This window comes from Pteropus alecto, unplaced genomic scaffold (genome assembly GCF_000325575.1).
Source record: "Pteropus alecto unplaced genomic scaffold, ASM32557v1 scaffold146, whole genome shotgun sequence".
Lineage (NCBI taxonomy): Eukaryota > Metazoa > Chordata > Mammalia > Chiroptera > Pteropodidae > Pteropus > Pteropus alecto.
Window position 1 is genome coordinate 30,151,314 of NW_006442107.1, and position 26,937 is coordinate 30,178,250.

The 26,937-nt window shown below is 36.0% G+C and overlaps 1 protein-coding gene and 1 pseudogene across 1 annotated transcript in view; both read right to left on the reverse strand.

Moving 5' to 3' along the window:
• Window positions 1–26,937, reverse strand: part of L3MBTL4 (L3MBTL4, histone methyl-lysine binding protein) — a 244,485-nt gene that overhangs the window by 184,297 nt on the left and 33,251 nt on the right. Inside the window, 2 exon segments of the mRNA XM_006920119.1 lie at window positions 13,004–13,114; window positions 15,241–15,341. Of these exon segments, the coding sequence (XP_006920181.1) occupies window positions 13,004–13,114; window positions 15,241–15,341 (212 nt within the window).
• Window positions 16,046–16,164, reverse strand: LOC112469440 (annotated as a pseudogene).

Sequence of the window (26,937 nt, forward strand, 5' to 3'; positions counted from 1 at the left end):
AAACACGTGTCAGGAGGAAGCTGCCTCAGAAGCCACTGATGGAACCTCAAATACAGCAAGGAGTGGAGAACAGGTGCCAGGGAGCACGCTGCAGAGGTCAAGGCTGCAAGTTTCCTGAAGGCAGAAGAAAGTACCATGGTGTAAAATTGTTTGTTCACTAGAAATCTTGATGCAACTGAGAAATAATCAGTGTGGAGTACAGCAAATGAGAAGATGTAACAATATTTTGTATATTACAGCATTTTTCAATTTGGAATTTGGGGGTTGTGTATTTATTAAGATAGGCCATACTAATTCACTGTGGACACTGTGGGCCCAGGCTGCCAGAGGAGCGTGCCTCATAGGCTGGGAAGCAGAGAGATTAACTTGGGTTTCTGGATGGAGAGGCATAAGCCAAGCGAAGTGAGTCACCCTCAAAAAGCAACGTGGACCCTTCATGCTGCTGGTAGTTTTTGACATTAAAGTGACATTTATTTTAAGAGAAGGAGGTTATTATTACTAGAAAATTGCCGGCAACCATTACTATTCAGAATTCCAACCATTTATTATCCATTATGTATCCATTACCATTCCACAGTAACACAGTTTGTCATATGTTATTAGTATAATGGCCTCATAATGGACTTTGTTTCTTTGACACCGTTATAACTGCCATGGTTCACTATGTCAATATTCCAACAGAGAAAGCATCGTATACAATGAAATAATGCATTCCTTCTTAGCTATGCTTATAGTTACCATGTTGCTTATTAAAAATATATTAGTAATACAGAAGCACCAATTAATCCAATTTTCCATGTGGTGTTATAAATAGCTACTCTTCATATGTTGAGGGAATCTAGTTAATGCCAAGGATTAATGCACATTTGTTTTGATAAGTAATCCTTGATAAAGAGCAATTTACTGCCAGTAAACAACCTATCAGTACATTTTTATTGACAACTATTCATTCATTCAGCAAGTATTAAGCACCCATGAAATGTCAGGTACTACTCTATAGGCACTGGGGATATCAAGAGTACATGGGTAATCAAGGAGAAAAGTGGTTGTTCCATTAGCTTACATTCTAGTGGCAAAACAGATGATAAAAACAACAACAACAACAACAACAACAAGTAATCATAACCATAAGATAACTATAAGTCCTATGATGAAAATTAAATTTATGTAAGAGGAGAGTGAATTGCTTTAAATAGGAGCAGTGATAATGATCCCATTCCAATAAGTAAAACTTATGAGTGAGTATGTTCAGACATGGATAGAAAAGTAGATTTGGTCATAGAGATACAAACAATTTTACTCTGCACTTCTTCTATCTCCCCAGTGAATGAGAAGGGTGCAAGCAAGAGAATCATGTGGTCCCCAGCAACATTTTTAAGATCACTTTGGCATCTTTATGTAGCATGGACTGACAGGATCTCAAGTAGATTCAAAGAGACCAGCTGGGAAGCAACTGTAGTGATTCAGGTGAGAGATGACGTTGGCTTTCATTAGGGTGGCTGTAAAAGACTAGGAACATAGTATTTGGAGTTAGAATCAATGAATACGGTGGCTGACTATATGTGGTTGTCCTGAGATGAGTAGATTTTAGAAATGACTCCCAGGTGTCTGGTCTGAGCAATTTGGTGGATAAGGCTAACATTTATTAAGGTGAGGATGCCTAGAGAAAAAACAAGTCTATGTATTAAGGAGTTCATTCTGGGACATATTAACATGAAACATAAAAAGTTGTCAAGTAACAGTTAAATGTATAACTCTAGAGCTCTGGAGAAAGGTCATAGTAATAGACACAAATTTGAAAGTTATTAGCAAACGTAAGGTACTGACAAGGAAGGGAATGAATGAGCTCACTTAGGGAGAGAGAACCGAACAGAGGTTCTTAGCCCAAGCAAAGATTTAAAATCATCTGAGGGAGCTTAAAAACTACCATGACCCTTGGGAAGCTTAAATACAAAGTCAGACTTCAGAGCCACTATTGTAGAAAGTAAAAGACAAAAAGGACCAAGGGCTTGGGCATTAAGGAGAGAAGAAATAAGAATACTTCAAAGAAGCAAAGAGGTAGAGGAAACCCAGGCAAATTTTATTGAATAGAACCTACAATATTAATACCTCACATTCCTCCATAAGAAGAGAACAGATAGGGAAACACTGGTCATTGAATCAGGAATCCGAAGATCCAGTGCTGCCTCTCAGCCCTCTGACTTTAAGGCCTTGCATTGGACACCAAATTAGGGAGCATACATTTCAAGGAGTTAATTAGTAAACTTAATTTCCTTACAATAGCATCGTAGGTGGGGAGCTTCCTAGAGAACCATTCAAATCTTGATGATCTTGATGTCTGCTGAATTCAAGCCCAAAGCAACCACTGGTGCCTGACTCAGTGTGGAGGGCTGCACACCTACCCACGTGGAGAAAGGTATTAAAAACCAGGGCAGAAAACAAGCAGACCACCTTTCCCTAGTGGTAAAACAAGCATTCCTTGTTCATGTGTGAGAAGACACCAGGTGAGGCTTTTGTTATAGATTGACTCAGCAGGTCTGGGATGAGGCCCAGGAGTCTCCATTTCTCCCAGGTGATGATGAATCTGTCTCCTGCTGCTCTAGAAACTGCTCACCTGTACTAAACCCCTGAAATGCCACATCCAGTTCTGGCCTGAAGGCAGGATGTGGAATCTTGCCCAAATGCTTTCAGCTGTGCCTCTTTCCAGTCTGTGCCTGGCCTACCTCTCAAATCATTAACCTGTTCACTAGGGTTGTCAACCTGCCCAACCCGCACCTCTGGACCCCATCTTCAGTTCAACCTTGATTCATCCCCTGTTTACAGTCCTACAACTCTGAAACAGGAGTCTATCTGCTGAGTGTACAAGATCTATACAACCCTTCTTTTTCTATCAATAGACCCCTTTGTGGTTGGGGGAAGATAATCCCTGTGAGTGGCCTAGTCCTGCTGTTTCCATAGCCAAGGGCTGGTTCTGCTAAGGAAGCAAGGACACACTCCACATGGAGTCCTGGGATAGGAGGTGCAGAGAATAAGCCTTTAAGAAGTAATAGTAGAAAAAGAAGATCTGTAGCAATTGCTTAATCTGTGGACCCCTGTCCTCTGTTTCCCACAGCTAGGCCCTGATGGCTCCTATAGCCATGCAACTTCCCATAAGTCCTTGCACACAGGTCCAAATACAGATCTTGTATAGACCTGCCCAAGGGGCTTTCAATTTAAACCAAATACGCACATAATAAAGGAGATTAAATTTGAAGTTTCCTTTGTCTCTATGTAATAGTAAATAAAGGCATTTGGTGTTTAGAAATGCAAATAAAACAAGGCATGTTATATACTTTTTCTAACAGAAGAAAAACTGTTCTTCTTGAAAAGCCATCTGCCCCTCAGCATCTTTGCTCACAAAGCTTACTGTATTTGCAATGAACTTTTACAGCACTTGATGGTTTGTGCCACACATTATGTGTTGAACTGTGATTTAATCCAGGGGTCCCTAACCTCAGGCTGTGAACTGGTACCAGTCTGTGTGGCCTGTTAGGAACCAGGCCGCACAGCAGGAGATGAGTGGCCAGTGAACCAGTGAAGCTTCACCTGTATTTGCAGCCACTCCCCAGTGCTAGGATCACTACCTCAGCTCCACCTCAGATCATCAGGCATTAGGTTCTCATTGGAGCACTGGTCCCTGGTGCCAAAAAGATCAGGGGCCTCTGACTTCACCTATCTCCCCAACTAGATTGTGAGGGCTGGTTCCAAGAGTTAATCTCGTCATAGGGCTCACAGTTCCTGGAATAATATCTTCTATCCTAGGAATGCTCAGTAAATAAAAGCTGTTCATTACATAGTAGGCCTCAACCTGTTTCACCTCTTTTTAATATGTATCTTAACTTTATCTAATATTATTGCAGTAAGCTAAATAATGGTTCACAAAGACGTCACATCCTAACCCCTGAAACCTGTGAAAATATTACCTTACGTGGCAAGAGGGGTTTTACAGCTGTGCTTAAGTTAATGATCTTGAGATTATCCTGGATAATCTGGTGGGTCCAAGATAATTACAATGGTCCTTATTAGTGGGAGGCAAGGATGTCACAGAGAGGTTTGAAGATGCTACACTGCTGGCTTTGCATACGGATAAAGGGGCCAGGAGTCAAGGAATAGAGGTGGTCTCTGTACCTAGAAAAGGCTAGGAAACAAATTCCCCAGAGCTTTCAAAAGGAACACACCTCCGTTGAAACCCTGATTTTAGCCCAGTTGACACTTCTGACCTAGAGAAGTATAACATAACAAATTTGTGTTATTTTAAGCCACTAAATTAGTGATGATTTGTTACAGTATCAAAGGAAAATAATACAACTATATTTTGGGAATAAATTAATCTGGTGTAAGAATCTATTCATTCCCTTCTCATAGAACAATCTCCTTTCTCTGAGTCTATCGCCTTTTCCTATATCACAAAAAATGACATAGATTTTGGAACAAAAGGGAAAACATATTTATCATCTTAGTTAATTTATTCTGGAATGATTTTGTTCACTTATTTATTTTTGATAGATATTCTTCCAGTGGTAAAAATAAAATGCCTACAAAGCAGGATGTGAGAAAAAGAGATGATATTCAGCATAATTAGCTAAGGATCAGTATTAGTAAGGGCATTTGGAATGTCAAAACTGCAGCTGGCCAGAAATAGTACACTTCTGTTCAGGAAAACAGCAGAGAATGTGTATGTCTCTCCAAAGCTAAGATGAATCCAACGGACTCTCTTGTTTGCTCTGAAGGAAGATAGTCCATATTGTACAATCTGACTGAAGGATTAGAAAATAAGAGGCTTCCTTATTTCAGCAAGCAAGGGTCTCATACTTTTTGAGTAAATATAAAGCTTTGAATGAAGTCAAAAGAGTATAGAGAATGGTGGGCCTTTTAATAACTTAAGAATTGTTAGTATAAAATAATACTCAAAAGTCCATTAACTTTTGAAACACAAATATCTATATTTGTATACACGTGTTCGTGCACTTCGCAGCAGAGCAATCTGTAGCATTCCTCAGAAACTCAAAGAAATACATAATCTTAAAATAAGGGTGAAGAACAACTATTGCTACATCATCATCTTTTATTTAGGAAGTTTCTCCACAGACGGTGTTCTGCACGGAAAACTGTGAAATGTTCTATTTCTATTCTATCTAGCTCGTGACTAAGCCAATGCGTCTAGCCAAACAATCACATGTCAAGATCTCATTAGATCATGCAAGTCAGACTGGTAAGAAGAGGGCAGGGTGAGGATTACCTAAGGAGTGCCAGCACTGGCTCCAGACCGGGGAATCTAATTCATCGCCAAGGCAGTTCTTCACTGCTTTGCTGTTGGGCATATGTTTCTGTTCTCGATATACTGACTTTAATAAAAAATGGAAAAGGTAAGTCTCAATTTAAAGGTTTTGGAGGATACAACTCTAGTGGCAGAGAAGCCTACTCTATGAAAGATTATACATCATTTAAGGGCTTGACTACATTCACATTGAAAATCAAACAAATGAATGGTAATCAATTGATACTAGTGTTAGGTAGTTAGGTAGATATGAACGACGGGGGGAATAAAGGAATGAGGGTCCCTCGAAAGACCTCCTTGGAACATCCATTTTATGATTATAAATTACCCCCACATCCTAAGCCACGAAGGGGTAAGAAGCCATAAACAAGTTGAATCCGCCGCAAGCGCACGCGCATTCACTCCTACACTAACCTCTCTGTGACCTGGCCTCACTATACCATGATATCATGCCTATGCCAGGAAGTTTATGAATCTGTAACAGATGAATTCTGAGAAACCGCATGCGCAGCAGTCAAAAGGTTACATATCAGCAAATGTCAATCAAAATGACCTTGCGTGCCAATCATTTAGTACTACTCTTGTAACCTCTCATCATAGCCGGAATATAATACAGACCTCCCCAGCTCCACGTTGTTAACAGCCCTTTTCACTGTAACCCATCCCTCCTTGGAGCGTACTTTCCCTTTTGTTTCCGCACGCTACAGCCCTCTTTAGCGTAGCCCGTTTCTCTCTTGGAACATACTTCAATAAATCTTACTTTTCCTAAACCTCACTGATCTGTAATTCTTTACTGGGTCAGCGAAAAGAACTGAGGACCCTTCAGTGCCACCAGGGTAATGATGGATTTTAGACAGTCCCAAAAGTAACACTAGGAAAAATATTTAAGTCTAGAAGCTGTTGATTACATAGTAGGTCTCATTTCTTATACCTCTTTTTTACTGAATACTTAAAACTTATCTAAAACCAAATTAAAAATTAAATATAGATGTAGTTGGATTCAAAAATCAAATATTAGAAAAAAGTAAGGCAAGGATACAAAACTACTTATACTAAAGGTAACTTGATCATCTCATAGTCTAATTAGTATAGTGTACCTATGAAGACAGGTGTTGCCAAATTATAGCCTACCACCTGTTTTTACATTTTCAAATGGCTAGAAACAAAATCAAAAGAATATTTCATGACACATGAAAACTCTATGGAATTCAAATTTTAGTGTCTGCAAATAAAATTTTATAGTAACACAGATATACCCATCTGTTTACATATTGTTTATGGTTGCTTTTGCACAAAACCACAGAGCTGAGCAATTGCGACAGAGACCACATGGTCCACAAAGGCTGAAATATTTACTCTCTGGCCCTTTACAACAAGAGACCCCAAACTCTGGGCCGCAGACTGGTACTGGTCCATGGCCTGTTAGGACCTAGGCTGCAGAGCAGGAAGTGAGTGGCTGGCAAGTGAGCGAAGCTTCATCTGTATTTGCAGCCTCTCCCCAGCACTAGCATCATCAACTCAGTAACACCTCAGATCATCAGGAATTAGATTCTCATAGGAGCACTAATTCCTGGTGCCAAAAAGTTCGAGGACCACTGCTTCACAGAAAACGATGCTGCCCTATAGATTAAGAGCTCAGGCTAAAGAATCAGACCACCGGGTTCCCACCTGGTTCGCCCACTTAAGGGCTGCATAACCTTGGGCAAGTTGCTTAAGCTGTCTGCCATTTGTTTCCTCACCGTATCTACCATACAGAGTTGCTGTGTGGATTACGAGAGTAAGAAAATGTAAAACATGTAAACAGCAGCATGTAGACGTCATAGTCAAATTAGCCATCACTGATATTATTGTTGTTTGTTGTTACCATATTATGCTAATGCACCTTTATGGAAAGTTCTACCAGGTAGAGCAGTCTACCTGCTAGAACTTTCCTAAAAATCATGGTTGACACTAGTTTTATCCACTCTGAAAATTATCTTTCCATTGATTGGTTATAATATTTTTGAAAACTGTCCCAGTCTCCTTCCCACATGAAGATAGTCATCAATCACTGCAGCACTGTAATGGCCATTAACTAGAAGTTTGGCTCAAAGGATAGTTAATGTTAGTATCTTGTCCTATCCTCATATTTTAAAACCATTTTCAAAAATGCATCCTGGTTAGAGACAGTGGCAAGTAAAATGACATATTCCAGATTCTGCTCTCATTTTGGCAGAAAATTAAACTAAGACTCACAGGGGTCAAGCGACTTTCTTGAAGCACAACAATCCTTAATTAGAGTGAGTATTCACTGACTTGTATTTGGACTTGCTTTGCCCTAATCCACCTGTAGGTTTTTTCAAAAGCTTTGAACTTAATAGTCTTACCTAAAATTCAAAAGAGTTTCTAGCCACACAAGTAGACAACTTACCATGACAATTTCTCTTGGTCACGATGCTCTTATTTCATTTAGAGATGCCACAAATACATCCAGTTAAAGCATTAAATACAAAAAACTTACTGAAGAGACTCAATTTATTAATGATTCAGTGGAACTTCCTAAAGCATCTATTTGGAATTCATTTATAATTTATTTCACAGCTTAGCTGTAGTTCCCACAGGGCAAATATTTATCAAATATTACTGTTTTAAGTCTTCCCTTCATATTTATTTGTAGAAGAATAATTTTTTTTTCCTGAGTAAAAGCTAAACTTCCTAAAAGCATCCATCTGTCTATCGTAATTTAATGTGCATTTCCTGATAAGGTGACAGTAATGGGCTTTCAGACATAACAGAGTATACTATACAACCAAACAAAAGAGTAACCATTAAACGTAATAGCTGGTGAGAAATTGAACAAGATACACACTGAGCTCATCATAAATATTTATTAGAGAGTAACCACGGCAATTAATAAACCAGTAATCAACACAAAAGGAAAATAGCACCTTAAAACTTTGCCCTGGTAAGAAAAACTTCACAACTCACCTACCAATGAACAATACAACCAAATTAATATTTTTGGTATGAACATCAGACCATCTGGCCTGACTAATACCAGTGGACTTATGAGAGCAAGAGTACAGAATATCTTGAACCAAGTTACCTCTGCCCCATACCCCAACACTGACAATTTATAGTCTCAAATTCCAATGGCTAATCACAATTCCAAGGCAGTTGCTGAAATGAGAGAGCACTGGCTTTGGAGTTAGAACTATTTGGTAAAACTACTTAAATTCTTCATGCCAACTATAAAGAAGAAATAATACCTACCTATAAGACTTGTTGTGTAACTAGACTTATTGTGATCATTTCATAATATGTACAAATATTTAATCATCAAATTGTACACCTGAAACTAATATTATGTTAGTTGTAGCTCAAAACAAAATAAATTTAAAAAAAGAATTGTTGTGAAGATAAAGTTGTAATATGTAATGTACTTAGCTAAATATCCAGAACAAAGTCGACATTCAGTAATTGGGTCTTCTTACACAACTGCTGCTACTTCTGTGACTTCTGAGACTGCCACACTACTTCTACCACTGCAATCACTAATAGTCACTGCATCCCATTCCTCTTGGCCAAGACATTATTACTGGTCACATGTAAACTATAATAATTTAAATTCTTTGGATCTAAACACACAAGGCCCGCTGGGATAGCTAGAAGAAACAAAAACAGACAATAACAAATCTTGGTGAGGATGTGGAGAAATTGGAACCTTCATATACTGCTGGTAGGAATATAAAATGATGCAGTTGCTTTGGAAAACATTTTGGTAGTTCTTCAAAATGTTAAAGTTACCATATGACCCAGCAATTCCACTCCTAGATACATACCCGACAGAAATGAAAACATATGTCCATACAAAAACATACACAAATGTTCATTGCAGCATTATTTAAAATAGCCATAAAGTGGAAACAACCCAAATGTCTGTCAACAATGAATGGATAAACAAATATGGTACACCCATACAATGGAATAGTATTCAGAAATTAAAAAATGAAGTATTGATATGTGTCACAACATGGATGAAACATTATGCTAAGTAAGAAGCTAGATATAAAAGGTACCACATTATATGATTCCATTTATACGATATATGATATGATACCAACTCCATAGAGACACAAAGTAGATTAGTGATTGCCAGGTGCTAGGAGGAAGGTGCTGAATGAAGAATGACTGCTAATGGGTACGGGCTTTCTTTTGGGGGAATGAAAATATTCTAAACTTAGATTGGGGTAATGGTTGAACAATTCTGGGAATAGACTTGAAACCAATGAATTTTATGGTATTTGAATTATACCTCAAAAAAGCTGTAATAAAAACAGAATTAATCAAGCACATAAAGGCAATTACATATTTGGGGAGTGGCAGAAAGGAATAAAGTCAGTCTTTACTGGATCTGCTGTGCTCTGCAGGGAATACCAGTACCAAACACAAACCTCCAAGCATTTGCGGCTTAGAACAAAAGACAGAGTAGGGTGGGGTTACAAGTGAACTCTGTTCCCCATCCTAGACATCTGCTCTCCCATTCTGAAGCAGGATATTTATGATCAAAATTAGAACATAAGAGTAGAAGAAGTAGGAAGACTATAAACTCTAAGAGTTGAAAACCTCTGTTTGAAAGCCAGGATTTAAAACTTGGTTCCCCCATATACTAGCTTGTGACCTTGGGCCAATCAACATCTCTGGGCTTCTCTTTCCTCATCTATAAAATGAATATAATAATAGTACATACGTCACACAGGTGCTGTGCAGATACACTGTGCATGTAAAGCTTTTAGAAGAGTATCTGAAAAAACTAAGTACCATCATCGTCACTACTATCATCATTACTAATACCATAACGTTGTTTGACAGACTGACTACTCTCAATAAACACCCATGCCGCACAATCACATATGCACATATTAGCATTCCTCAGATGAATTCCAATCAAACTCTGCTTCGTTCACCAAGGAGCATGGGCTTGTTCCTTCTCCATCTATTGATGACAATTACTTCCAGGAGGCCCCTACATCAACACAGAAGAAAATAAAGGCCCCCAGGGAGAGCAGCACAAGGCATTAACACTGATAAGTAACAGCAGTTACCACTGAAGTACCTAGAAAGAGTCAGGCACAGGTATTTTACGTACATTACTCCACTGATGTTCACAACAAGCTTAACAAGGTAGGCATTATTAACTCTATTACTTTACAGATATGGAAAGCTCAAATAAGTTGAGTAACCACTAAGTTAATAACCACCACGTTAATAATAAAAAAGAGTCAGAGCTGGAATTCAAATCTAGATCAGTTTATCCTATGGCACTTTCCAGTACATTATGTTGAATTGGATTTCCAACGGGAGCGTAACTAGGAATGGAATTAAGAATGACAAAAGAATACTTTTTGGCTAACACAATTATTTCACACATTCAAATAACAAGATACCAAAGTACATTCAATGCCATTCACTCCTTCACTCATTCATTCATTCACACATATATTAAGCATGTGTTGTGTGCCAGTGATAAAAATAGTCTTTGAAGGATACTGACTTTAAAAGAGAAAATTATAAAACAATATGACCAACACATTAATAAAGGAATAGAGGAATGTACTGGGCAAAGAGAGGGCCAGGAAAGCATCAGCTGCTTTCTCAATTGGCAAAGACAGCCCCATCTACTACCTTCAATCTTCTTAAACAAGAATTCAAAGAAAAAAATATGACACTCATTTTCACTGCCTTTTTTCTCCTTAGGAACACTGATGAGCGGAATTTTAAGCCATACTGCTAAATCTTCTTTATAGTTTGTTTCTATTCAGGAAACAGCTGGCCCACAGAAAATCTTTTCCCCTCTACCTCATGGAGCAAGATGAGCATTTTCCCAACTGCAGAACTGACTGGGGGAAGGTGGAGAGTCCATGGCAGGATCTCCCAGGAATGGGCTGGCTGCAAGAGGTCAAAGGCTTTTCCTGAGACCTCGAGTATGCCACAAGCCCTAAGGCATTTACCTCCATTCCAGACTGATATATTCTGATGCACTGAATGATATGTAAAAGGAACTCATTTCACATTTTATGAAGCACCATTTCACAGGCTAGAGAGTGTCACTTGCATAAACACATCTTAATTAAGCTCTATAATCCTAGAGGGATTTCTATTATGCCCAAACCACAGAAGCAACAATTATGGCTCTAATTCTGTCAGAGGCACCAGGTACTTTTCAACACTTTTCTTCTAATAAAGGAATTACCATTAAAGAAAAAGAAAGAATAAGGAGAAGATACATGAAATATTTCTTTGGAAGGGTCAGCTATATTCTTGGAGATGTCAAGAGATCAGTACTGAGATGAAAAATAAGAAATATAATAAATTCACTTTAGAAACTAAAGTTTTCCAAATGATATTTTAAGGTGGTAGGCTAATCCAATATGATAACATAACAGTCTTGCAACAGACATTCAAATGGATATTATAGTATGTATCTTACAAGAAAATATCTGTCAATTAAATTCTAAATAAGATTTGATGTACTATTAAAATTGAACTTTTCTTATAAGTACAATAATTTTATAATAGATGTTAAATGAGAATTCAGAGAAAAAACCTGATGCTAATTTCAGTGACAAAATATTCCTGAATTTATAAAGTAATTACAATATCGAAGTTATTCCCACAGTAGGTTCCGTCGGAGTAAACAATAAAAAGCCAGAAATAAATAAGAATTGAAGCAATATGCTTAAAATTAAATTTAAAATAAAGCATTAGTGACAAAGTATGAGGAAAATACCTATAACATATTATTCCTGAATAGTGTTTAGCACAGTGATTATTTGTCAGAAGAATAATGGACATTGCCAGTATCTGCTCTTGAAAATCTATGGACAGACACTCATCTCTAAATTTTACTAAAATATATGTATTGATTATTCTCTAGGATATGAATTAAACATTGTTTTCAAAGTGGGCATATAGAAAATAAGATTTCTTTTAAATTATATGAAACTGTATATCGAACTTAAACACACCTTTCTTGATAATGCCCATTAAAATTAGTTGACTTCAATTTTTTTATTATTATAAAATAAAACTGTGCTAGGGTGAAAAATAACATTTGAATTATCATATGCTTAAGAAGATTTATTGAATTCTACAATGCTTTTTTACTCTTTGTATAAAAAATAAAATAAAATCTTGCATTTTAGGAAGATTCTATTTTGAAGATTTACATATTTTTATAAAAACATGTCATAACAATGACAGTATATCAAATCTTCAAAATCTAATCTTTCATTTTACCTAGTGACTGAAGTGTGTTTTTATTGGTTTTGATCTGATAAATGGTAGAAAACAAAGACTGAATTATTCTAAATAAGCTGTTAAATGACAACAATTTCAAGGAATTCTTATGCCGACAAAAAAGAAGCTTAAAAAAAAGAAAGAAAAAACTTATAATGTCTAAACAGCAAACCAAAACAGGAATATACTAGAATCCCTCTCAAAGTTAGTTATGTCTAACCTATAGATTTCTCACATCATAGACACTTCAGCCGGAAATCTCTCTACCCAAAGACATGTGACTAGAAATGAAGTCAGTCAAAGTGTTATTTTTCTACTGTGCCAAGAAGTCAGAGTCTCTGTGGCCAGCATGGCAGGAAACATGAGGGAAAATGCTAATATAATAATGTAATAATCTAAAACACGTACCTTTATTCTTTGGTCATCAACATCTGTAATCGTAGCAACGCGAATTAACCTAGGGTTTCGTTTATCCACAACTTCAAGTTTCATATTCGGCAGAAAACCATGAGGCAAACGCTGTAACATTACAAGTGCAGCAAGTCATATGCAAAATTCAACAATTCAGTTATGCTATGAAAGTTTTTCTAAAATATTATAGTTCTCTTTTTATATTCAGATCTTTAGTAGAAATAGAATTTAGTTTTAAGAGCACATAGGACTTTACACATATTAATTTATCCAATTTCATAAAAACCTGTGAGAAAAGGAAGAAGTTTCTGGTCATTTTCAAGACAGTTAAAAAGACAGACAGATTAAATCATAAATTTATTAATAATCACAACAAGGCTCAAATAAATATCTTATTACAATTTATCTATGGGTTTGGATTTTTTTTTCTGAAATTAACTTTACAAATTAAGGAACTGTTGACTATTCTCACTGCCCAGTTTTGGAGTGTGTGACCCAGAAGGCAAAATTATTTAATAAGTAATTAGAAAGGGTAAACATGATGTTTTATAAGTCTAAACTTTAAAATATATTTAGATAAAAGCTTCAAAATTTCTACTGTTACACTAATTTAAAAATCGCACCATAATGTAATTTAAAACCATAACCTGTACTTTTGATATTTTATCTGTAACACAGGCATGCTGGACTATACTAATTTAAGGTTTCTTCCAAGTCTTACAATGCTAGGAACCAGGAGTCTATAATGATGAATACTTGAGCAATAATAAAGAATAGAGCGGAAAAAAATATACCAGGACTTATATTGAAATTAAGTAAATTTAACAAAATCAAAGTCAAAAGACATCTCTAACACTGTTTATAGGTTGGCAAAAAGTTTCACTTTGAAAGTTTTCAAAATTATGTTCAATTGACCTTATTGAAAATAAAAGTGTACTTGAATTCCTCAAGTCTAGAAAGGACAATAGGAAAATAAAAGCCTTCTAATATGTAAGCAATAAACAGTTAACTCTTTCTCCAATTCTGGTTTGTTTCTCTCCAGCTTTTGTGGAAGCATATTTTCTTTCTAAAATGCATTATTACATCTATTAAACAGAGTATACTATCATTAGGTCTCCAATCCCTGAAAATCTTCCTCTTCTCCCCAAGGTCACTGTCCTGACAACAAACGTAATTGTTTCATTTTGTGTACGTCAAGTGTCTATAGTTTGAGGTGAACCTATAACAACCCAAATAGGGTCAAGGTTGCCTTTTTGGCTAAATCTTTTCATAACTTTATTTTCTTTCAATTTTCCTCTTGGAAAAGTAAAATGAAGTTTTTACTGTAAGATAAAAAGAGAGACTATAACAGCAGCTGGTATTTTTGCTTATGAAATTTTCAGAATTCTTAAAACCCTTCTAAGCACTCTAGAACTTCAAGCCTTCTTAATTTGATTTTACTTCCCCTCCCCAAATCTAGCTGATTATAATCAATTTCTTAAAAAATGAAATAGCATTTTGTTTTAAACCCCTTTTGATTGCTAGAAAACTTTCAGTAAATGAAATCATATGCTGAGGCTCCCTGTATAAAGTTCTGATTAGAGACGAGTTGGGGAGCCCAGAACTCATCATTACAGCTGAAAGGGAACAGAGTTTGAATATCACTAGTTTAGAACATAAATATCTCTAAATATGCCATCAACACACTTTCTTTTACAAAATTATTTATACTTGGATCAATCCTGAAACAAATATATAAGGACAAATTTGAACTTTAAAAAAATTGGTATTCTAATAAATGCTAAAAGCAAGGTTTTCCTCAAAATGGATAAAACTATGGCACATATAGACTATATGCAATTCCCCTATTTTATTATGGCCTCAATAACATTAAAATAGTCCTCAAGACTGAAACTTCAGCATGCCCACTCAGTGAACTAACAGAACTGGGAATGAAGAACTCATTCGTCAGAGGGTGATGAGAGGCTTTCATCAGCACTAGTGTGGGGCTACCGTGTTTTCCAAGGAGGGAAATAAATCATCACTTACGTTTCATTTGTGTACGGGAACAATAGTAAATGAGTCACCTCTCTTGTATTTTTAATTAAAAGCAAGACAAACTGGTTATGAAAATAACACTAGAATTTTTTTTAAAAAAAACAAAAAACAAAAAATAAACAGAATATTTTAAAGCTGCCAAATGAAGGCCTTACTCAACAAGGACGTGGTCAAGAGTTGAGCATGTATAAAGATACAAACTTACCATTTTAAAAACTATAAAATGCAGCAGGAACAACACCACTATGAGTAGCTTCCAGATATTTTGTCCAGGAGAAATTTTCTGGATCAGGATAACCTGAAAAAAATGTAAATATCAGAAGATTCCTCATTGATATTTTGATTCCTATATACAAGACATTGGATAATACTGACACCTGCTATGCTTCAAACTTCACATAAACTACCCAACTTAAGTCTATTATAACCCTTGACAGGGCCGTTTTATCCCCACTAAGGCACAAGAGCACTCATTCTTTGGTTCATTCATTCACCCAACAAGGCGAAGGTCAAATGGCAGAGCCAGGTCACACTCAAAAGTCCTCTTTACAAGTCTGAAAACATTCATAATCACTAAGGTCAAGCTATAAACCGATAATCTTTCTAACTCCTCCACTACTTCTGCATCTATTAGAGTTTTAGTCTCATAATTAAATCTTTATAATTACAGTTTCCCAGGTTTGCTATTATCATTGCAATTAAAAAAATTAGTTTAACATGGTATAAAGCACTCTATGTTTTAAAATATTTCCATCTAATTCAGTTTTTGGTTTTTCTGTTTGTGTTATTTTACTCCTAATTACATTTACCAGAGGTCTGTCTACATCTGTCCATATTGCTGTGTTGTTTTCTTTTTCTTTTCAAGGAATAAGTACTTAGATTTATTCATCAGCTCTGTTTTCTTTTCCTTTTTTTTTTTTTTTTAGGCACGGCAACCCTTGGTTGACCTCGCAGATTGCAAGGACCTTGTCAGCTTACAATCCCTTATTTTTTTATTTTTTATGCCTACAGCACCTGGTCTGCCTACGTGGTCTCCCATCCAAATACTAACTAGGCCCAATCCCACTTAGCTTCTGAGATCAGATGGGATCGGGCTTGTTCAGGGTAGCGTGGCCATAGATTCTACTGATTTCTTTTGTCTTCTAATTATCTAATTTTCTGCTTTTATTTATTCCTTCCTTCCTCATACTTCTGTTAGGTTTGTTTTATACTTGCTTGTTTTGCTAAATTGAATAGTAAAAATAATTTTTTCTTTTTTTTTAATAAAAACATTTAAGACTATGAACTTACCATCGTTGACCCCTGAATATAGCTTTAGAAATATGAACAAACTTTTAAAAAATATTTTTTCTCTCACTTTTACTTTCTAAAAAACAATTATAATCTTTCATTGTCATCTGACTTAATCATTGGCCAAGTATTTATTTGAGATACACCAAGTGGTTAATTCTTGTAATTGTTTAAAATATTAATAATAGTGCCTAGTTTACCACATGGTAGTGTCAGAATGTCACATTGTCTACATAATTCCTGTTTGGAGGACTTTAGGATTTCTTTTTGGTGTGATACAGGAGAAACAGTTAAAAAAACTTTAAGTATATACATACACATACATTTATGTTTTAAGGTATAATATCAATATAGATTAATTCAATCTAAATTGAATTCAATCAAGCTACATTACCCCAAATCTGTTTTTCGGTTAAGCAAAAAGCCTGAAGAAGTATACTTAAAAACCTCTAACATAATTTTTCTATATTGTTCTCCAATATTTCTGATAATTTTTCTTCACATTTAAACTTTTACTAAAATGAAATATATTTAAAGAAATATATACAAACCAAATGGCAGCTTGAAAATTTCTCACAAAATTAGCATACCTCTGTAACCAGAACCCAGGATAACCCGGCCTCTTGTATTCCTTTACTATCATCATAGCTCAAAGAGGAACTCCTATCCCAGCTTCTAACCTCTGAGACTACTTCTGTTCTGCTTGTTCTGTTTTTTTTTTTCCTTTATATAAATGAAATCATACAGCATTCACTCATGTGTGGTAGATGGCTTTCGCTCAGCATTCTGACTGTGACATTCATGCAGATCGCTGCATGCAGAACATTTGTTTTCATTGCTGTTCAATATTTCTTTAAGTGAGTATTTCACAATTTATTTATCCATTCTATTGGTGCTGGTCATTTGAGTAGTTTCAATTTGGGGGCTATTATAAAAAGTGCTGCTATGAACATTCTAGTACATTATTTTTGGTGACCAAAAGTATATATTTCTGTTGGAATGCATTCAGGAAAAAAAAAACAACCCTGCTGGATCATAGGGTATTTTACTTTATATTTTGTGTTATATTATTTAGCATATAAAAGTACATGTAATGTTCACTATTAATTGCACTTTGTATTTAATATAGAGACAATTTCTCTTTGGACATATTTATTGCATTTTGCCTCAGATTCTTTTAAAAACTAAAAACTAAATTGTATGCAATCCTGTTACTTTACGTTTGCCTGATAAAATTTTGTCCATCTTTTTTACTTTTTTGTTATTTTATTTCAAGTGTATCTACTTTAAACATCTTTTAAATTAATTTTTAAAATCATTTATCTTTACTTTCCTAACTTTTTTAATCTAACAGCTATAAACATGTTTAAGTGGGATTTTTAAAAAAGCTCTCTTAAGGTTTCCTTTGCTTTTTGTCTTTTTCTAAAGGAATTATATATCTTATGTTGCAATAATCATTTCTATACTTGCATTTACTTTATAGCTCATATATTTTTAAATATTGTCTAAAACCATTCCTTGTATGTTGTTGGATCTCCTCATTTCTGCATGGGTTCTGAATATTCGCATACCATGCCCCTTCGGTGTTAAGGTCTCCTCCTCCTTATGAGTAAGTTCCTCACTCAGGAGCCTGACCAGCTGATCCAGTGGAATGATGGGAAAAGAAACAGTGTGGTGGGTTGAGGAATAAATTCGAAATGAGTAAAAGAAGCAATTGGTCCTGCTGTAGCCTCTTAAAGACACCTGGCATCACGCTGCTACGAGAGAAACTATCTTTTTCCCTCCTTTTTGTGATCAATAAATGAAAATACAAGGCTGTGGTTGTTTTAAATAGGGCTTAAACAATAACTGCCTCTATGCCAATCTCCAGAAATGAGCCATGTATGTATAAAAGGGGGAAAAAAAACATGTATTATGTATATCTTCCCTGTTCAATCAACCCAAGGAAGAGGAGAATGTCTTATAGCTTAGGGAGGCTTGCAAAGCCACCTACTCCTGCTCTCTTCCACTTAGCTCCAGCCCTGAGTCCTGCTGGGCTTGGGGGCTCAAAGTAGGATCACAGAGAAAGGAGCAGGGAACAGGTCTGTTCACACAGCTGTGTGGTAATACCACAACAGAAGCTTCTCTTTTCTTTTTTCCTATTTTTTTTTTTTAGTGGGACTAAATCTTTTATTTTTTAAATATTTATTTATTTTTTAATTGAAATGATTTAATTGTTTTCCTCTGTCTACCTCGCCACTCCCCCCACCCCTCTACCCTCTGGTAACCAGTCATCTATTATCCATGTCCATGACTCTCTGTTTGTTTGTCCTGTTCATTTGTTGCTTTTAGGTTTATATCCCACATGTAAGTGATATAATGTGAATTTCAACTTTTTCTGTCTGGCTTATTTCGCTTAGCATGATTATCTCGAGGTCCATTCATGTTGTCGCAAATGGTAGAATTTCATCTCTTCTTATGGCTGAATAATATTCCATTGTATATATGTACCACAGCTGCTTTAGCCAATCATCTACCGTATGACACTTTGGTTGCTTCCTTGTCCTGGCCACTGTGAATAAAGCTGCTATGAACATTGGTGTGCAAATATCTTTTCGGATATGAGTTTTCAAGTCTTTGGGATAAATTCCCAGTAGAGAGAAGCTTTCCAAAAGTTTAAATTCCTACTTGAAATAAGAAGGAAACATGAGGCCACACCCCATGAGACAAGAGCAGCCTTTAACCTTTTCACTTGTCTCAAAGAAAAGCAACTCTAATTGGATTCCCTTTATTGGTAAGCACAGTACTGAGTACTCCATTTACATGAAGTCATTTATTCCTCCTATATACCTGGGAGGTACATCTTTTAATCCTCATTTTATAGGTGAGGCTCAGAGAGCTTGAGCAGCTTGCCAAGTGTTACACAGTTAGGAAGCAGAAAAAATGGGATTTGAACAATTATGCCTTACTCCATCACTGCTTCCCCTTAGTATTCTAACTCAGAGCATCCATGATTCGAGGCGGTTTATCCTTCTTGGTCTCAGGAGTGAGAGTCTGAGCTACCCCTGGAGGTAAATGTGTGGTATTGTGAGGGTGAGAGGCAGGAACATAAACAGCTGGATTGGAGACTGTGCCATATATGTAAACTCATTTATTCATGCCTTACTTCATTCCACACTACTTATAGTTTAAAACTTCAGAGTTGAACAATACCTTGGAGAAAAATGAAGCCCTAGCTGTGGCTATGAGCATAGATGGCTGAACCAAACAAAAAAAAGGGTCAGACAACAGGACCAATGAACTACAAAGCAGGGCATCAGCCAGGCAGCCCCTGGATTTTCCCATGGTCCCGGCAGTTCTCTCGAAGAAGAGGAAGATCTGGTGACAAACATCTTCAATTAATGTTAGAGAATAACTAGAAGGCAACTAGATGATAGCAAGAAGAGGAATAAGGTGTGGTAGAGTAGAACAGCTTGAGCCCTCAGGGAGGAGGGCCCTTCTAAATAGATAAAAGCTGTCTTAGGAAACTCAGTAGGACTACTTGGGATATGGTGAAATGTGCTGTCTCCGTTATTGGCTCAGGGAAATGGAGGTCTTAAGAGAGGCAACAGAGGAAGCCCTATGTGAAAAAGCTGGGGTAGATGGTCAATTCCAAAGCTTTGAGTTGAAATAACTTATTGTCAAGAAAAAGTATTTAGAATATAAATATGGGGTGGGTACAAAAAATGGAGAAACTTAAGGTCAAAGCAAGTTAAATGCAAGTGAAAACATACCTAAGTCATGTTATTCCAATGGCTGTCTATAACACACAGGGACAAAGCAAGTCCTGCAGGCCCTGACACAACATGGTCCATTACTACCCTGACCTCATCTCCCTTTTGCTCCACTCCTGCTCTCACTAGAACAAAGCTGACTTCCTCGCTCTCCAAGTTCTTGCATTTGCTGTTCCTTCACCAGGACAGGAAAGTTCTCTCTGCGGACCCTCCAGACTCCTCACCTTACCTCCTTTAAGTCATTGCTCAAAAGTCACATTCTTGGTAAGTCCTTCCTTGAACTCCCTGGACAATTAGAGAACCACCCCCCCAGCCCCCACACATGCCTGAATATATGTGTCCTTTCTAAACTCAATGCCTGCCTTATTTTTCTCCATAGCACTTATCACCATCTAATGCATTATATATTTTACATGTTTATTGTTTCTCTCACTCTGCAAGAACATAAGTTGCCTTATGATAGAAGTGTGTTTGTTAACTTCACTGCTATTTCCTCTGAGCCTACAACAGTCCCTAACACGTAGTTGGAAAACATTTCTTAAGTGAAGTAAATGTATTTCTTGAGAAGTTTGTCTTTAATACTGTGGTCTCCAAGAGTGACAGAGGTATGAGCCAAATGATACTGGTCTAGTTTCAAAATACTGAATAAAACTCTGATGTAAACTTGTTTGCTTGCTGGTGCTAGTGGTATCAGAGGTATCACTAGAACAAGTTGATACTCCTATATCAACACTGGCTGTTTCAAATAGCACTGACGACTAGGTAGTGCAAAAGGAAGCCATTTGATTTGTGGCATCTATACAAGGCAAATGTAATACTCAGGTGTTCCACGTAAGAAAGACCTACTTAAGTATTAGATTGGTTACAGGCTCTTATAACAGCAACTTCCATCACTTTTCCTCCAGAAACAATAACATAAGCAGAATTATGCAGTCATTAATAGCTAGGTTCTCAAAGAGTATTTAAAGAAAATTATATTTTCAAGTAGAAGAGGGGAAAGGGCTACAAAAGTAGTATAAACACTAAGATCGCAATTCTAATTTTTAAGTTACATCTATACGTCAAGTGAAAAGACAAGATAATTAGAAAAATAAATGACAATAATAATGGTAAGCTGTATCAGTAGTGGATTAATATTGTAATTTGTTTTTTGCAACATTTCATATTTTACACATTTCTTACAGACTTATAATAAAAATATAATTAACTTTTATTTAAATAAGCTTAACTTATAAGAAGTCCACAGCTTCACTTCATGGATGATTATGTGTAAGAATTCAAAGGTAAAATAAACTTTGATTCATAAACGGTAAAATTTAGCTGACTGAGCACTCTTCACAGAGAAAGAGAACACTATCCTTTTAGAATGTGTCTATAAACTGTGTTGGAAATTCACTCTCTGTGAGATGCCTGGGGGAAATGGTGATATGATTTGTAATCAAGTTAAAGAACAAGGGAAAGATAACGATATTATGTGCTACAGCGGCAAAATTAGCTATTGATGGAATCACAGTAATATCCTATGGGACCTATGGTAGAATCTCTACCTGAGGCACAGACACATAACATAAAATAATGTTGCATATTGTATCAAATGACAAAGGAAAATTATCCCACAGTTAGCAAAATATGCAAGTTTAATTTTTTTTCTCGCTTCACGTGGCTTTTGGCTATCACATAAAAATTCATTTACTGTAGAACATGATATTTATAAAAATAAGAAAGCCTTGCAAAGTCAAGAACCAAATTTATTTTCCTTGCCCATCAATTCACAGAACCCTCCAGACCAGAAGAAACTCTAAATAAAGAGCTTATACATGTCTTCTTAGTCAGTCACTTGTCAAATCAAGTAAGCAGCAATCCTAAAATATCTCACCTCTTCCTAGCCCCCTTCCCACAGCCCTGGTAAAGGCCCATACTCCTATTTTCATGTATCATGAATCTCCCAAATGGTCTTTCCATTCCACCTTTCTAATCTAGTCTACTACTGACAAATATGTACTCCCTAAACATAGTTACAACAGAGATTTGACTATACACTCCTCATTTTGGCTTTTAAAGATCTTTCATAAAATAGCCTCAATCTACCATTCTACTAATTCCTTAATAGTCTAAAATATAAGTGAAATCCATTTAGACTCCTGACGTCCAGAAATATAACAAACGTGTTGTTTTAGGCCACTAAGTTTGTAATAATTTGTTACAGAGAAGTACACCATCATTTTCTCCATGAAGCACTTGTTTTTTCTGGCCAGGTGTTACCTCACTGACTAATTTCCTTGCTGTCATCTACATGTTATTTATAAACTCATCAAACAGTCCCTAGTAGACTTTTAGTTCTCTGAGCTCAAGGCAGGCTGCTCACCAACCTTTCTATCCCAACCGCCCACCCCCACCCCAGCTCCCGCAACATCCTACATAATGATAGAAACGAAATAGAGCACAAATAAAATAGGAACTCATGATTTCATACTACTTTAAGTGAAAAAACAGAAAAAATAAATTTAAGGGAGCATAAATCAACTAATAAATATAGAAGGGACAGTGAAATTAAAAAATCATCATTTGGCAAACATACTAATAACTTATGTATCTAATGAACATCAACACTTGCTAAAAACTAGTGGGTGAATAATGAGGAATAAAATGTTTATAGAACCTTAAAATAACTCTCCATCAAATATATATTAATCACAAAAGGAAAAACAATAATTTTACAGTGGACACCCTTGGCAACACCACTTTAAGCAAGTACCAAACTTAATATTAACAAGAAAGGGACAGCCTGAAATCATACACCACCTAAGAGGATGCAGTGAGAACACAGCATTGCTTCTGGAATAGTCTTCCCCAGGTTTATAATCTGCATCCACTCCTGAGAAAATACCAGACAAACCCAAAATGAGAAGCATGGCCTGTACTCTTCAAAAGTGTCAAGTTCATAAAAGCCAAGCAAAGACTGAAGAACTGCAGCATACTGAAGAACACTAAAGAGATATGACAAGTAAACACAAGGTGATTCTGGATTAAATGTTTCTTTTTCTCTCTGCTTATTTGGTTTTTTTCTTAGAGGATATTAATGGATGACTGGCAAAACTTTTATTTTGGCAACTTAATCTCAAATGATTTGGCAAGAGAGAGTTTTGTTTTCTTGTGTTTATTTCTGTGTGTTTGTATGTATATGTTTTGGTTATTGTGACTCTTCTATATCTTTAAAATGATTTCAAATTTTCAATAAAGTAAAAATATTTATACAGCCAATCACAAATCAGTCTGGGTCTAATGTTCTAAGTCGCTTCTCACCTCACACTCCCCATTCTCCTCCATCCTACCCTGCAGCCCAGCACATTACTCATGTCTGTAACTCTTAAGTTTGCCAGGAACTTCCTGTTATCTTGCTTCTGTGTGTATTGTTCTTTCTATTCAATATTATCTTTCACCCTATATCTCAGTTAAAATTTTGCATATCCTTCAAAGACTAATGCAAACACTGCTTCCATTGTCAAGACTTCCACGTACTAAGTTGGAATTCACAGCTCCCTCTCCAGTGTTCCCAGCACTCCACTAAAAGTTTCCCTTTTATCAGAATCAGAAGCCCCTGTATAGTACTTCAAGCAGCATGAGGGCAAAGGAGTTCCTGAAGTCAACTAACAGGCCTGCCACCAAATCCCTGACACTCCACCTGAGAGGTCCAGGGCCAGTTACCCGATCTCTCTGGACCTCAGTTTTTCAACTATGAAATTGAAATAATTGACAAGAACTTCACGAAGTTGCAATGAGAACAGATAAATGTGTGAAGTCATATATACAGGTCATTCAAGAAAAACAAGATCCAAAAATAAGAATCTACTTTACATTCAATATGATGGCTATAAACAAAAACACAGACAACAAGTGTTAGCAAGGATATAGAGAAACTGTAACTCTCACATGCTGCTGATGGGAATATAAAATGGTGCACTTCCCGTAGCAAAGAGTCTGGCAATTACTAAGCAAGTTAAACTTAGAATTACTATATGATCCAGCAATTCCACTCCTAAGTATATACTCTAGAGAACTGAATACATGTTCATAGAAACACTCATTTACAAAGATTCATAGCAGCATTATTCAAAATAAACCATCCAAATCCCCATTAACCGATGGATAAACAAATTGTGGTTTACCTATACAATGAAGTAACATTTGGAAATAAAAAGAAATAATGTGCTAACACATGCTGCAACATCTATGAACTCTAAAGTCATGCTAAGCAAAAGAAGCCAGATAGAAAAGAATACCTATTATATGATTCTGTTTACATGAAATATTCAGAATAGGCAAATCTATAAAAACAGGAAGTAGATTAATGGTTAATAAAGGCTGGAGGGAATGGAAGATTGGGAGATAATAGCTAAATGGTTCAGAGTTTCTTTGGAGGAGGGGGCGGTGATGGAAACATTCCAAAATTGACTGAGGTCATGCTTATACAACTCTGTAAATACGTTTAAAAAATGTGAATTGTACACTATAAGCAGATGAATTAATCATATAGTGTATGAATTATATCTCAATAAAGCTTTCACAAAAACATAAATAGATCCCTTCTTTCAGGGCAAGCATTCTGTTTTATTTATTTGGTTCTCCCCTTCTATAAACACAGAAGTCACTATGGATATGTTTGCTGAATTGAATTTAAGTTTAGATGCAGTCTGTGCTTCAACCTGCATTTGGAGAGGCACTCTATGCTGGACTGTCACCCTTCCTAGGAGATGTGGTCTCAGTGTCAGTCAGACAAGCCCTGATAGCCATCATGGTTCCATGGGGCTTCCTGTCCACCTGCTCAGTTTGAGCGGGAGGCTTGCTGAGGTAGAGGCTCCTGTCATCAATTACAGGACAGATTTTCACACACGGAAGACCTGATAAAATAGTCTTGCAATATTGTTTTACCTAGTAAACAAGCCACTTCCAGAAACACTGCAATATAGAGTACTGGAAATTTCATATACAAACAAATCAATCTGAGTTACTTTTAAAATAGCAATTAACATTCAAAAGAACTGAAAAAGCAAAAAATATAACTTTCAGCTGACAAATCTTTAATATTTTTAATAGATATAATTTTTAACTATATAGAGTTGGCTATATGATGTACCATCTAAAACTATGCTACTAAGAGATTTTACTTAACAAAGATCAGATCAGATTTACCCCTATTTGTGAGGAAGTGATTCTTTCCTGAACTGCCCATCTCTGAACGAAAATCAAGATTTCACTATGAGGCCCAACAAACCTTCTGGAGAGCAGCATTCTTCTTCAAATGCTAAGATTCATATTATTAGGGTTTTCTATACATCTACCTAACACGTTTTTGTCGTTTTGTAACTTCAGCTAAAATTTCAGCAGATTGCTTCTGAGGAATAGAAGCCCCCACCATATTTTTTAGTCCTCTCTAGAAATATACTGAATAGAATTTGTAACACCTTGGATTAAATTTATATCAGTGAAAAGCACCTTTACATTTTATAATTAACATGTTTTAAAAACTGGCCTTTCTTTTTATCTCTATAGATGCTCTTTAATGTGGAATTTATAAGAATCTGAGTACACACCAGGGGCATCTATACAGATCAACACATGCTGCTCTACTTTCAAGCATTTTAATTGCTCTCTTTCTCACACACACACGCGTTATGATGAATATAGCAAATACATTTTTTTCTGACAATAATGTAATTATAACTATAAACTAAAATTTAATGTAAAAATCTACAGGCCTAACTGATGTCTAAAATATAAATTCACCTTAAGTAAAATAGCTACAGCTAACAAATTTTGAGGCCAAATTAATAACAGAAACAATTCAAACAATGTTTATTTCTTATCTTTTCCTATATTTTAAACTAAAAATAGACACATAAAAATACAAAATATATACCACCACCAAGCAGTTCTAGCTCCAGACTTATAATAAGAGAGAGAATATCTGAACATTATGTGAGCTGGTTTACTTTCCTTTTAAAATCTCATGTTTAAATTCCCATTTGTGAACTACCTGAGTACATAGCATTCTATTTATCCTGCCTCAGGGCCCCTACTACAGTCCATGGTTTCACACCTTTTCTTTCTTATGCAGTTAATAGGGACCTATTATCTTTAGTGCTCTCATGTTTTTATACAAACATATAGATCTGAATGATCATAACTCATCACAAGCTTTAAGCAATTTTGTTTATGCTAAACTTTAATTGCCTTTACCCAATTTTTGTTCACAGTTCCTTTACATATATTTTCATTACACTCCACTCTCATGTTCATACCTTGATTAAGTGGCTGATCTACTTGTATTTCCATTTTACATATCACCATATCAGTGGAAAGTGTCCTGGGGGGTTAAACAAAGGCCACGATGAAGGGGCAACCCCCTGCAACACCACAGGAGGGAACCCGTTTATGACATAGTTGAGTCCCTCAACTATAAAGACAAGTAATTATACTGTGACTGAACATTCTAAAATAACTAAACTTTTTGACATGTTATTCATCCTGTTTTTCCTTAGCACTCAGAGCAGCCTTAGATACTTTATTAGGAATAAAAATATTTTAAAAGAGTAGACAAAATTATGAGCATAAACACTGAATTGCCCAAAAAATATTAGCCAACCAAGCCCAGCAACATGTCCAAAATACACACACACACAGACACATACAGACACACACACACACACACACACACACACAGACTTTTGAGATTTATCTCAGGAATATAGGATTGGTTCAATGTACAAAAAGCAATCAATATAATAACACAATATTCAAAGAATAAAGGACTATACTTTGATGATAAGACAAAATATGAATTGAAGGAAACTT